The sequence below is a fragment of the Tupaia chinensis genome, unplaced genomic scaffold (genome assembly GCF_000334495.1).
Source record: "Tupaia chinensis unplaced genomic scaffold, TupChi_1.0 Scaffold000119_1, whole genome shotgun sequence".
Taxonomy (NCBI): domain Eukaryota; kingdom Metazoa; phylum Chordata; class Mammalia; order Scandentia; family Tupaiidae; genus Tupaia; species Tupaia belangeri.
In genome coordinates, this window is record NW_006159585.1 from 2,045,706 (window position 1) to 2,060,547 (window position 14,842).

A 14,842-nucleotide genomic window follows, 5' to 3' on the forward strand; every position below is an offset into this window, starting at 1 on the left:
AGGGAAAAATTTTTTAAAAAAAAAAAAAAAAAAACTGAAATTGAAATTGAAATTTACCTGTCTGGCCAGCAGATGGCGTGGTGGTTAAAGGCGTTGGATTCCCACATGGCTGACTATGGTTTAAGTCCCAGATCTGGCAACTTGCTCTCTCTCGCTCTCTCGCTCTCTCGCTCTCTCTCTCTCTCTCCTCTCTCCCTTCCCCTCTCCCTCCCTCCCTCCCTGTTACTCTCTGGTCAAATTGAAATAAACAAATCAATAAATAAATAAATAAGTAAAGGTAAATAAAATTTTTAAAAATGAAATTAAATTGCCACTTATAGTGTGAATATGGTATAGATCCCATGGTGTGAATTTAGTTAGGAGTTGGGAGTGCTTTTACTGTCATGTACCTTGTGAAGATTCTTACTCTATTTTTCTCTACTTGAACCACTTTTAAAGATCTGTTTGTTTAAGATGTTATTATTTAATTTTAAGGCATAGCTATTCTGTTAGGGTTTTTTTTCTTGGAACTATTCTGTTAGTTTTTTTTAAAAAGGCTTTTTTTTAATTGTTTATTTAATTTTATTCATGGTTTTTTTTTAATTGTTTATTTAATTTTATTTATTCATTCATTTATTTTAATTTGACCAGAGAGAAGCAGGGAGAGAAAGAAAGTGAGAAAGCAAGCCACCAGGTCCAGGACTTGAACCATGGTTGGCCATGTGGGAGTGTCCAGCACCTTAACCACCATGCCACCTGCTGGTCCCCTATTCTGTTAGTTTTAGTGTGCAGCAATTAAAAACACATCGGTGTTTGATATCAACCCAGTCCGACCACTAAAATCAGAGGAGAACGTTGAAGTACGAAGGTGGGGTACAGATGACGCATACTTGGCCTCTATTAATATTATTATAGATTACAATAGCAATGAAGACACAACATTTTAAATACAAAATGACTTCTTATAAGACTTGTCAGGCTTCTTGAAGAAAATTTTGGGCATTTGAGCTCTAAATGAGGAATTAACGATGTCATTAGTTAAGTACATACAGATGAAGTACGTTGAGTTTTCCTGTATGCTTGGTGTTATCCTAGGTTTCAGATTATAACAAAGAACAATAAAACAAGATTCTTGATTGTAAGACTCTCTTCTGTTGTCATTAAGAGTTCAGTCGAGGATCAAGCCTTCCTGGCACAGGTAGTGACACACCGAGCTGCAGTACTGGCTGACCATGGGTTTTGATCCTGGCCCACATGACCAGAAACACTCCAGGTGCATGTTTTCACCCAAGCTCCAGAATAGCTGGAGGCCTAAGGAAGCGGATGATGACATGATGAGATATTAGGGGTGCTTCTCTGTCTCTCTCTGTCTCACACACATTTGCATGTACTCTCTATAATAAATAAAACAAATACTTTTTTTTAATTTAAAAAAATTAGAGTGACCAGCAGACAATATAATGGTTATGTTGCGGGACTCTCCCACATAGTCCACCATTGTTTAAGTCCCAGACCCAGCAGCTTTAAACTCACACCAGGCGCGTGTGCATGCGTGCCCAAGATCCCGAGAGGAGAATGGAGAAGAAGGGATTGCAGCGAGGCCATCCTTCCTGTGGGAGGTGATTTCTTGCTTTCTGTTTCTCTGTCCTTCTCTGTCTCTCCATTGAGCGCACATGCCCTATAGCAAAAAATCTCTCTAAAAATATATATATATAAAACTTGGTGGGGAGAGAAAGATAAATGAACTAATAATTTCAATATACACTTAGCTGAGGGGTTTTTAGGTACCCTTATTGTGAGCTAGAGTAACCATTTAGCTAAGCTACTACTGCCTTGTTTTAGAACAGAGGACATTTTTTCATTCCCTAAATGTTCTTGCTCTCTATATCTTATTATAATCCCTTCTTCATCTTATGCCCCCATAGATCATTTATTTGATATATATTTAAACAAAACAAAAAAAATTCTTATAAAACTTTGAACAGTTCTCAAATATGAACAGAACATATTAATCCCCATCATAAGTTTTTAGAAAAGCTGAGTGCAGTAGTGCACACCTAGAATCCCAACCACTCAGGCAGCTAAAGGAGGAAGATTGTGAGTGAGTTCAAGGCCAGCCTGGGCAATATGTCAAGACTCTCAAAACCTGCATACATATATGCATACAGTTATTGATTCAGAGAGAGAGAGATAAAGACATGTTTGGAATACATGGAGATTGATTTTGTATGAAATGGTTATATTGATAATACCTTATTAATCTAAAACCAGCTGATATTTTTCTTTATATATGGAACCCTTGTCCCAAATCTGGTATAACTACTGTCTACTTCAGACAATTTGAAGTGTAGTTCTTTTGTTTGTTTTTCTTTTTGTTCTTTTTTTTTTCCCCTTAATTTGCAAGAGAGCATGCACACTTGCCAAAGAGAGGGAGAAAACATTTGCCAGAAGGGTATGATCATGCAGCAGTCCCTTTTTTATTCTCTCAAGATTTTTAGCTTGCACTTAGGTCTATCTGGTGTGTTTTAAAGCTGATGTGGCTGAAACTTGGACTATGGGGATCCAGCTTCCTTAACCACCAGGCTATAGGGCCAGCCCTGACATCTTACTGATAGAGTCAGTAAGTTTAAAAAAAAAAATTGCAAGATGGCAGAAGTGTAGAAAAATTCAATAAATGCACTTGAAAGTAAATTTGGGGCTTGTACCCTTGATGGAAAAATAAATCTAAGCTACCCAATGCAGGATGGATAGGTTTCTACATAAAGATGTCACAGTACATTACAAGACAGATGAAAGTAGACAGGTTGCATTAGAGAGCTTTTGGTTGACTTTTTTCGTGGATGTAATTCCTTCTTTCAGCAATGAGTACCTGCCATGTGCTAGAAACTATTTTGAGGCTAAGGAGACAAAAAATGCACAAAACAGGCATAAAGTTTAAGTTCCTGTTTTGGTAGAGCTCAGATTGTATGATCCATGAGGTTACTTTTTGTGTTTTAAAGTATTTCTGCTTTAGATATACTCGTAAATCACAAGATGCTTTTTTGAGTTCTATGGCAAATCATTCTCTATAAAGTGAGTTATCACTTTCATGAATTTAGATGATTGCTCTAGGGTTTTTTCTCTTAATGAGCATTACAGCTGTATTCAGCTCTTGCCAGACAAATACTGTATTTGGTTTCCTAGTCTGCTGTTAATGAATGACACATGTTAGTAGAAACTGATTCAAATAAAACCAAATAAATATTTTTAAATTTGGGACTTCTTTTTAAAAGTAATAATAAGTTAGATGAAGGATTCATCTCAGGAATACTTAAAGAAATGTTGTTCTGCTATATGAAGGCCTTCTTTGCTTAAACTTTTGTATGACAAATTTATTAGATTATAATTTACTGGCATATTTAATGTTGTCCAAGCTTTAACTGTCATTGATTTTGGAGACTTAAAAGTAGGACTTAAGTTATTAAATTAATATTGCTTTGGAGTGACATCAGGCACACTTTACCTAAATGAATTTACATTAAAGAGAATGAGAATAGCTCTGAAGCCACTCCCCAGCCTGAGATTAGAGAATCAAACAATTCAATAAGCTTTATCATGAACTAGCATTCCATATGAAGATATACTATTTATACTAATTGTATGACATCTCCCCTAACCACTTGTTTAAGATAATTCTGGAAGCCATAGGTAGCATGATGGTTGGGAGCTGGATCCCACATGGCGGGCTATTGTTAGAGTCATCAATCTGGCAGCTTGCCTTCTCACTTTGTCTCTGTCTTTCTTTCTCTTTCTCTCTGGTGAGCATAAGTACCTTATAGCAATTTTAAAAATAATAATAGTAAATGAGAAAATATCCTAGGTGTTACTCTTGGGATGGTTATATATCTTACAGATAAAATACTGCTTAAAAAAATATAATTCTGGAAACTAACTCATTTCTTGTCCACATCCAGGCAAACTCTTCCATATAGATTTTGGATATATTTTGGGTCGGGATCCGAAGCCCCTTCCTCCTCCCATGAAGCTGAATAAGGAGATGGTAGAGGGAATGGGGGGCACACAGAGCGAGCAGTACCAGGAGTTCCGCAAGCAGTGTTACACGGCATTTCTCCACCTTCGAAGGTAAGCCGACTGGCTCCTGTGGGGAATTTTGGTAAATTTATTTTATAGATGAAGGTCAAGAGTTGGTTAAGTGTATGCATTTTTTATTATTAATCTCTTCTTTAAAATGACATAGGCAGCAATATATCCTAATAAATATATTTGATACCTGTTTTGATGAACAGTTTGATATCACAGTAAAAGACATAAAATACCATGCTTTTGCACTAATTAGCACATTGCTAAATTTTACCCACTGGGAAGCTGGCATTACACAAGTTAGGCAAACAGAGGCTTCAAAGTCGGTGGGTTGACATCATGATAATAAAGTATGCCGTGTGTACTTTGACAGTACTGGGACAGTGAAAAGGTTAAGAAACATTGTACTATTCAGATCTTCCGGAAGGCAGTCCTCGAGGATTGATCAGTCATCAGGCTACGTATTTGGCCTTCTCTCTAGCTGGTTTCTCATTTCTTTATCAGAGAATGAAGAATTCAACATGTTTAGTGTTATTAGTTCAGTCATTTTTATTCCTTAGCACCTTTATCAGCCTCAGTTTGGGGTACTCTTCAGAAACATTCAGAAATGTGTTCAATGATTGAAGAGTAAGTGTAAGATATGATTTTATATCTCCTTTTAACACCCCATCAGTCATTCTGCTATACGAAAATGTTGATTTTTCTCAGTCCCCTCGTGTTTCTTCAATGTCACTCTATCTCTGCCGCCTTCATCCTAATTTACCTAGGACTAAATGTCATTTATCATCAGGAAAACAAAGGAAGTCATATTTGTTAAATTCAGGATGTGGTTCTGATTATTAGTCAAAAATGACAAGATCATTTAATTCTAAGGGTGTTTTCAACCTAACTATGCAAAATGAATTTTCTTTCTTTTGAGAAATTGTTTTCTATAGGACATGTGTACTCACTGGAGAGACAGAGAGAGATAGAGAGACAGAAAGGAAGAAATCAATAACTAGTTGGTAAACTTTACAAATAGTTTTTTTAATAACAAGTACATAGGAGCTAGTTGTTCTTTGCTGGTGTCATGTTCCTCGCATCAATCCCAACGGGTTATCTTTATTTCCATAGAGAAGGGCTTGGTGTCCTTCTTGCTCCCGATTGTTACTTCTAAACTCTTTTCTAATCTGCTCCCTTGAAGGAGAAAGTCATAGGCACCTGCAGCTCCACTGACGATCACAGTCAGGTATACGACCCACTGCTCACTGTCATCTGCCCACCTCCTCATCACTCCCATTCATTGAAAACTCTTACTGCCTCCTTCGTGACTACTGCTGTGACTTCAATGTCCATGTGGACGGTTCATCCATTCTTTGGCCTTACAGCACTATGTCCTCCTCATTTAGAGTTAGTCTTAGTCACTCCCTCTAAGCAGTAGTAAATTTAACACTCCAAAAGTTCAATCCCAAGCTTTCTACTTTCTGGCCAACACTTTGTACCATTGCAACTCACTTTTAGTTGCACCCTCACTCCTGCAAGTCTTCCATCTTATCAGCACTTCTAGAGTCCTCAGCCTACCACCATATATAATCTTCCTCATATCCTCACTTTATTTTTTTCTTTTCCCCTACTGAATTTTGGGACCTAAAACTGTAATGTGTAATTTTTTTTTCTTCATTTCCAGAGGACAGTCAGTCTGATGCGCTCATCAGAGACAGAAAGCACCTTTCTATGGGTCCTAGTCTTGCCACAATGCCTTTACTTCCATTTCTTCTCATCTGGATTTTTGGTGTATGCACATGTTCCCATCGTGTTTTTCAAATTGCCAGGGCCAAGATTCACACTGTGGTTGGCCCTGTGGAATCCAGCTCTCCTAGCTGCTGAGATATGGGGCTGACTCCTAAAATAGTAATCATTTTTCGGAGGGGGGGAGGAGAGATTTTTGCCATAGGGCACATGCACTCGCCCGACAGAGAGAGACAGAAAGCGATAAATCACCCCCCCAGGGGGCATGGCCACACCGCAATCCCTTCTCCTCCATTCTCCTCTCGGGATCTTGGGTACACACGCACATGAACCTGGCATGAGTTTTAACCCACCGGTCTGGGACTCGAACTGTGGTCGACTGCATGGGAGTCCAGCGACATAGCCATTACGCTAACTGCTGGTCCCTAAAAGTAATTATTTTTTTTGGCCTTCTTTTCAAGCCTTCTCTTAAGAATTTTTATCTACTCATATAACCTCACATGCTGATACTCCAGTGCTTGTCAAAACTGTCTGCCTTCCTGTTCTGTGCATACAGTACAGCAGCTCTTTGCTACTGGAGAAAGTCCATCAATTACCTTATTGGTTAAATCAATGGTTAAATGATTGGTTAAATCAATGGTTCTTAATTGCTGGCTGTTTTCAACTCACTCCTTCTTCTCAAGGCACATTGGGCAAGGTCTAAAGGCATTTTTTGTTGTCAGAGCTGGGTGAGTGCTTCTGGCATCTAATGGGAGAGGCCAGGGATATTGTTAAACATGGTACTGCTGCTTGCCTGGTTTCTCTGCTCTTCTTCAGCACAAGTCTCCCTTCTCACTCCCCCCATTTACCTGACTCTTTTTCCTTCTTTCTCCATCCTTCTCCAGTAAGGCTTCCATTCCTTTTCTTTTTTTAAAGAATTATATATTTTATTTTATTTTATTTATTATTATTTTTGAAAAAGTATTATTTTATTTAACTTTATTTTATTTTGACCAGAAAAGGACAGAGTTAGTGAGAGAAAGATAAAGAGGGAGGGAAAGTGAGAAAGCAATCCACCAGGTCCGGGACTCGAGCTACAGTTGGGCATGTGGGAGTCCAGTACCCTTAATCACCGTGCTACCTGCTGGCACCCCTATTATTATTACTACTTTTTTTTAATGTTTGCTATAGGTCATGTGCACTCACCACAGAGACAGAGAGAGAAAGTGAGAAAGCAAGTTGCCAGGTCTAGAATTCAAACCATGGTGACTGTATGGGAGTCTGGTGCCTTAACTACCATGCCATCATCTGTTCCCATGACTTCCATTCCTACTCTGCAATTAAAAGTAATTGTATCAGACTAGCCAGTAGTATAGTGGTTAAGGTGACTGAATCCCACATCACATAATATCCAGTTCAAGTCCCAGACCTGGCAGCTTGAAAAAACACTGGGTGCATGTGTGCACCTACTCCAAATCCCCAAGGAGAAATGGAGAAGGGACTGCAGTGTGACCATCCTCCTGAAGGCTGCTTTCTCACTTTCCTTCTCTTTTGCTCTGTCTCCAGTGGATGCACACACCCTCTAGCAAAAAAAAAAAAGTAAACAAGTAAGTAATTACATCAAGTTAAATTTCCTAAACCAAATCCAGTGGTTACTTTCACTTGTTGGCAGCTTTAGATATTGTTGACCACCCCTATTCCTGAAAATTCCTAAATTTTGTGAACAGCCACCCACTTTTGTGTTTTCTTGTCACTGTCTACTTCTGTTCCTGCCTTACTGTTGTCTATCTTCTTTCTAACCCCTCTATATTGAATATCTAGAGGCTTTGTTATTGTAAAGAGATCTGGATCTTTTTTTTCCTCCTATACTCTTCCTTCCCCCTTTTCATCCAGTTCTGTGGCTCTAAATATGATCTAAATGCTGGTCACTTCAAACTAATAGCACCTACCCTGATAGCTCCCCTGAGATATCTCTAACTGCTTACTTGACAGTTCTGCTCAGAATCTAGACGGCATCTCAGAAACAGTGTATCTAAAGGGAATTTTTGATTCTCTGCCTAAAATCCTTTTTCTTTTTCATTTCTTTCCTATTCTGGTGAATAACACTAATGTCCCATTACTTAGGTTAAATCCTTTGTGACATTGGTTCTCTGTCTTCTCCCCCCACCCCCCCCACCCCCCGCTGAAACCATTCAGCAAGTGTTATCCACTGCATCTCCTGAGTACAGCCTGGTAAGCTTATTTCTTTCTTTTCTAGGAAGACTATAGGGTCTTTTCCCTCACAGGATGGCCAATGTGAACTTCTAAAAATCAATATCAATATGTGTCCTTTCACTCTTGGAACTCAGTTGCTTCTCAGGGCATTTGGAATAAAATTATACCTCTTTCAGATGGCTCCTCTTTTCCCCAAACTGTCAATCTCTGACCCATTTTCTTCTTCTTTCTTTTTTAATTATATTTGTGTTTCTTCCACTTGAGACAAAAAGAAAGGGAGCCAGAGGGAGACAGGCACCGCAGGGTCTTTCACACTGCATTCTACCCCAGCTTAGATTGTGGGCATGGCTGCTGCGTGCACGCAGAAACACACACACACACACACACACACACAGAGCTGGCATGCACATAGACACCTCCAGACATAAACCTGGCATCTTCTTAAACTGATCCAGCATCACAGAGCATTGCATTACAACTGTGCTACACCTCTGTCACCCAGTCCTTTCCTGTTAAAAATTTTATCAAGGGGCCAGCAGATGGTATGGTGGTTAAGGGCACTGGACTTCCACATGGCCAACCACAGTTCAAGTCCTGGACCTGGCAGCTTTCTTTCTCACTTTCCCTTTCTGTGTCTCTCACTCTGTCCCTTTCTGGTCAAATTAAAATAAATAAATAAAGTTAAAATAAGACAATCCTTTAAAAAAATCTTATCAGTCAGCCAGATACGAAATTACCTTGTTTTTCAGTTTTTTTGTGTGTGAATCTCCAGAAGGTAAGCTTCATGAATAAAGGAACTTGGTTTATTCAGTTCATTACTATTGTCGCTAATGCCTAGAACAGAGTACATAGTGACTTACCAGTAATTATTTGTTGCTTAAATGAATAAAATTATTGTATGAGTAGAAATGGAGTAGCATCTGTTGCATGCATTCATCAGTTCCCACCAGGAAAGAAGTAACCAAAAGCAATTTAACTGTTATCAGTAACTCTTTTCTAAAGAGTATAAATGGGTGAAAACCTGCTTTGATTTCAGGACTACTCAAGATAGGGTTTGATTTTCATGGGCAATATAAAGTTCTTAAATGATAAAATAAGTAAAATAGGTCATTTGAAACTCATACAGGTAGTCATTTTTGTATATAAGTTCCATTATTATAGTTTAAGTATTGAACAGCTTTTAAGTAATAACTCACGTTTGTCTATGTGTTTGTTTTTTTTTTCTTTTTAATTGGGTTGCTGGAAAAATCATGACACATTTTTGCATAGAAAAACACATGATTTTTCCAGTGACCTAATAGATAGGTGATGCAGTCACCTAAGTCCTGACCCCCTGAAGAGGCAATGCAAAGCAGTAGTGTTGACACTTTCACTGAGGCAGCAAAAATACTTCATGTTCTAAAACCAAAGCTTTTCTTACATTCTTCCCCAAAGTCAAACCTGATTTTCTTTTTTTATCATAACAGTGCTAAAAAGTGACCACACAGAATGTAAATTACTGGGTGTTAGGGAGAGTGTTCTGAATTAGGTGGCAGGGTATGCCCAGTGTACTTATTTATACATTTACCCACAAAGCTCCACCCCTGGAAATGTCATCTAGAATAGTTACATCCTTTTTTTCTTTTTGTTCCCCAGTAGGAAATAGACTACTCCTCACTCTAGCATTTGCAGTGTCTGTGTGTGTGTGTGTGTGTGTGTGTGTGTGTGTGTACACACACACACACACACACACACACACACACACAGAGCTGGCATGCACATAGACACCTCCAGACATAAACCTGGCATCTTCTTAAACTGATCCAGCATCACAGAGCATTGCATTACAACTGTGCTACACCTCTGTCACCCAGTCCTTTCCTGTTAAAAATTTTATCAAGGGGCCAGCAGATGGTATGGTGGTTAAGGGCACTGGACTTCCACATGGCCAACCACAGTTCAAGTCCTGGACCTGGCAGCTTTCTTTCTCACTTTCCCTTTCTGTGTCTCTCACTCTGTCCCTTTCTGGTCAAATTAAAATAAATAAATAAAGTTAAAATAAGACAATCCTTTAAAAAAATCTTATCAGTCAGCCAGATACGAAATTACCTTGTTTTTCAGTTTTTTTGTGTGTGAATCTCCAGAAGGTAAGCTTCATGAATAAAGGAACTTGGTTTATTCAGTTCATTACTATTGTCGCTAATGCCTAGAACAGAGTACATAGTGACTTACCAGTAATTATTTGTTGCTTAAATGAATAAAATTATTGTATGAGTAGAAATGGAGTAGCATCTGTTGCATGCATTCATCAGTTCCCACCAGGAAAGAAGTAACCAAAAGCAATTTAACTGTTATCAGTAACTCTTTTCTAAAGAGTATAAATGGGTGAAAACCTGCTTTGATTTCAGGACTACTCAAGATAGGGTTTGATTTTCATGGGCAATATAAAGTTCTTAAATGATAAAATAAGTAAAATAGGTCATTTGAAACTCATACAGGTAGTCATTTTTGTATATAAGTTCCATTATTATAGTTTAAGTATTGAACAGCTTTTAAGTAATAACTCACGTTTGTCTATGTGTTTGTTTTTTTTTTCTTTTTAATTGGGTTGCTGGAAAAATCATGACACATTTTTGCATAGAAAAACACATGATTTTTCCAGTGACCTAATAGATAGGTGATGCAGTCACCTAAGTCCTGACCCCCTGAAGAGGCAATGCAAAGCAGTAGTGTTGACACTTTCACTGAGGCAGCAAAAATACTTCATGTTCTAAAACCAAAGCTTTTCTTACATTCTTCCCCAAAGTCAAACCTGATTTTCTTTTTTTATCATAACAGTGCTAAAAAGTGACCACACAGAATGTAAATTACTGGGTGTTAGGGAGAGTGTTCTGAATTAGGTGGCAGGGTATGCCCAGTGTACTTATTTATACATTTACCCACAAAGCTCCACCCCTGGAAATGTCATCTAGAATAGTTACATCCTTTTTTTCTTTTTGTTCCCCAGTAGGAAATAGACTACTCCTCACTCTAGCATTTGCAGTGTCTGTGTGTGTGTGTGTGTGTGTGTGTGTGTGTGTGTGTTGTTTTACTTATGTTTTTATTGGCTGAAGTTTATCAAGTAATGTAATTGTTTGATGAAAATTTTCTTAGCCATAATTTATGGCTGTACAGGATTTCCAGGGAAGAGCAAGAGTTTGAGGACTGGTGAAGATAAACCATTAATTCTTGTTAGAGATGTACATACTTCTAAGATATCATTGTGGCTGTCTTGCTCACTTTTAGTGCAATAAAGAACTAGCTGTGTATTCCCTTATTTTAAATTTCTCATATCCAGGCCAGTCACTGAAATCATGATTAATGTATCAGGAAGATACTCGTGAGTAAATCGTGGGATGACATTAGTTCCATTAGTCATGACTGTACCTACTAAAGAATGAAAAGAGTGTCATTATTAGGTGGTTATTTCAAAAATTTCTTCCAAGGTATGAGACCTAGAAATTGTGTTATAAGGTATTTTTTTTTAAGACTTGATTTTCATTGTGTTACATTCTATTTTCTATTGGAGTAATATTAGCCATTATTACCATTCCTAGTACCACTCAGTGATCTTGATACAAGAAAGGAATGCAGATTTCTAACTCTGCTATTTTTTTTCTGTTCTGTTCTCCTTTAGGTATTCTAATCTGATTTTGAATTTGTTTTCCTTGATGGTTGATGCAAATATTCCAGATATTGCTCTTGAACCAGATAAAACTGTAAAAAAGGTAATTTTTATACATCCTCATATATGTCTACCCTTTATGTATAAAAAAATGTTAAGGTTGACGACCAATTTGTTTTTGTTGTCCCAGCCCCTAGGCTCACAAGTAATATGAATTTTAAAAGAGACTTTTTGTTTGTTTTACATTCCACCATACAACAGCCCCTCAGGTCCTCTGCAACCAGTTGTCCCCTTTCCTGTTCATGTCCACACTCATGTGAAGAGGCCACCCTATCTGGAGGGACAGGTTACATCTCTTGCTCTTTGTCCCCAAAAATCTTAGATTTTTTTTCTTTAAAGAATTATTTATTCAGTTTTATTTATTCATTCATTTATTGTTTTCATTTGACCAGAGTGAGAAACAGAGAGAGACAGAAAGAGAGAGAGAGAGAAAGAAAACAAGCCACCAGGTCTGGGACTTGAACCATGGTGGGCCATGTGGGAGTGTCCAGCACATTAACCACCACGCCACCTGCTGGTCCCAGCCCAAAACTCTTAGATCTTACTTTAATACTCCAAATAGGATACATGGTTTCTAGCATTCCTGGGCAAATCATTCAAAGGATATAATACCATGTAGGAGGAAACAGTAGTTTGTTCTTCTTCATATCCATACCCTTTGTTACAGGTTTTTTTCATGTTACAAGATTTTTTTTATTTTACAGGGTTTTTTAACTTGTGTCGGAAGAGTAGAGACATGCTCCTAAACTCAGCTTGCAAAGAGGAGGGCAAAGGAAAGCCATCATGTGAATAAGCAGTTAGGATTCTCTTACCTTGAATTCTGGTGAGAGATTAGAGAGGAAAGACATTGGACTTGAAGATTTTTATCTGAGTTTTTGATTCTCTTATTCATTTGCTAGGATAAATGTAAATAACGTATTTTATTTACCCAAAGGTATACAAGATCTTAAATAGCAATAGGACTATCAACATTTAACTTCAAAGAAAAGTAGTTTATCTTTTTAACTTGTAGATATATAAAATCACTGAAGGGAAGTAGCTGTCTTGAGATGAAGCTACTCTGGGTGGTTGAAAATAGTCGGCTCTAGAAAGCCGTAAGTTCTAATCATGACTCTGAGCATGATTAGATAGTTCTGTGAAAGGAATATGAATGCAACTTCTTTTTTTCAAGTTGTGTAAGTCTTTGACAACCAATGAGAAAAATTTTAAACATTTTATTACTTAACCATTTAAGAAAATTATGCTTTTATCAGGATTTCTTTCTTTTTCTCTTTTAATCTGACCAGCACTTTTTCAATAAAAATTTCTTTGTTCCCCAGCAGGAAATAGACTACCCCTCACTCTAGTGTTTGGAATGTCTTTGTGTGTGTGTGTGTGGTTTTATTTTTTTTTATTGACTAAAGTTGTCAAGTAGTGTAATTGTTTGATGAACATTTTCCTAGCCATATTTCATGGCTATACCAGATTTCCAGTGTTGTTGCTTTTGTTTCTTGGTTTTGGGGAGGGTTTTTTTGTTGTTGTTGCATCTGCTATGTAGCAGCAACGCACTTACCTTATCTCTTGTCATACATTCGCTCTTCCCTCACTTTGCTGGTATTCAGAAGTCATTCATGAAAGTTTTACCAGTGTTTGTCACAGACTCAAGACAATTTTTTCTATCAGTTACGCTATGTTGTTCTTCCTGTTAGATGTTTTTCTATTTTAGGAAGTTGTGATAACTCCCTTTTGTTACTAGAAATTTTTATAGAACTACATTTTAAAATATGAAATAATTCATTTTATGAAAAACATGTTTATTAGTAATTTTTCCTTTAGACTAGTACTCCCTAGCTGTTTAATCTAGTTTATTTAAGTAAAACCTCAAGAAAAGGAATTTGCCATTTTTTTTCTGAAAGAGTATTTCATAGAAGGTCTTTTCTTTCTGATGTTTTATAAGTATTAAAGTCATGATAATATTGTGAAGCTAGGTTGGAATTGTTATGCTGTAAGTTATGTTGATAGGTTTTATCCAAGAAGAGTAGAAAAAGATTTATACTTTAAAATTATGATTGCTGACATTACTTCCAGTCATTGGACAATATTTTCCTTGGCCTTATGAATCAAAGCCAATGGAAGAAAAAAGTGCATGAGAGCCTGAAATTTTCAAAAAGTATAGATTATTTAAATTATTGTAGTGATCATAATACAATACAAGATTTTCTGGTCTCCATAACTTATTTTAGTATGAATCAATTTTGTTTTAACTGTTTGGTTCCTTAGGTATGGAACACCTGACATTATTGTTAATCAGATTTCTTTATTTGTTAGAAAACACGATTGCCCAAAAATGTAGACTGGGGCTGACAGGGTTTAGGACATGGTACCACAAAATATGGCACCTTCGCATTTGAAGAACAGGAGGGCCCAACCCTTGCCATAGTGGTTAAGGTGACTGAATTTCACACAGCCAATTGCATGCTTAGAGTTTTAGATCCATTGCCTTTAGAAACATGCCAGGCTTGTGTGCATGTATCTCCAAAATCCTAAAAGGAGAAATAGAGAAGAACAAATTACAGTGAAACAATTCCTCTTGGGATATGCTTTCTCTCTCTTTTTCTCTCTTTTTCTCTCCTTCTCTCTCTCTCTCTCTGGCAAGCACATGTGCCCTCTTGCTGGCAAATATTTTTTTAAATTGTTTTAATTTTTTTTTGAGAGAGACTTCTGTCTTAAGGTGCATGCGCTCGCCGTAGAGAGAGAATCGTGGACACAGTGAAAGGGAAAGTGAGAAATCATCCCCCAGGGGGATGGCCATGCTACAATCCCTTCTCCTCCATTCTCCTCCTGGGATCTTGGGCGTGCACACACACATACCCAGTGTGATTTTGAAGTCACCGGGTCTGGTGCTCAAACCACATTAGTCCATGTGGGAGTAGGGTGATATTACCACTATGACATCTGCTGGTCCCTTGTTTTAATTTTTTAAAGCTAATTATTCAGAACCAAGTTCTCCAGATAGTCTAATAAAAATAATATACATTGATTAAAGGAAAGTTTTATTGTGGTAATATTAACTAAAGCATGGTGGAAAAACTAATTTCAGATAATTAGCAGTGCTCATACTAGTTTATTATATAAATATATATGTATTCTGTATAAGTATTTATGTGAAATATTACATTG

At 37.4% G+C, this 14,842-nt stretch overlaps 1 protein-coding gene across 1 annotated transcript in view; it reads left to right on the forward strand.

The window, feature by feature from the left end:
- PIK3C3 (phosphatidylinositol 3-kinase catalytic subunit type 3) overlaps positions 1 to 14,842 on the forward strand; it is a 144,680-nt gene that overhangs the window by 112,185 nt on the left and 17,653 nt on the right. The window contains exons 22-23 of the mRNA XM_006144396.3: positions 3,933 to 4,101; positions 11,636 to 11,726. Coding sequence (XP_006144458.1) covers positions 3,933 to 4,101; positions 11,636 to 11,726 — 260 coding nt within the window. The remainder of the gene's footprint in view (positions 1 to 3,932; positions 4,102 to 11,635; positions 11,727 to 14,842) is intronic.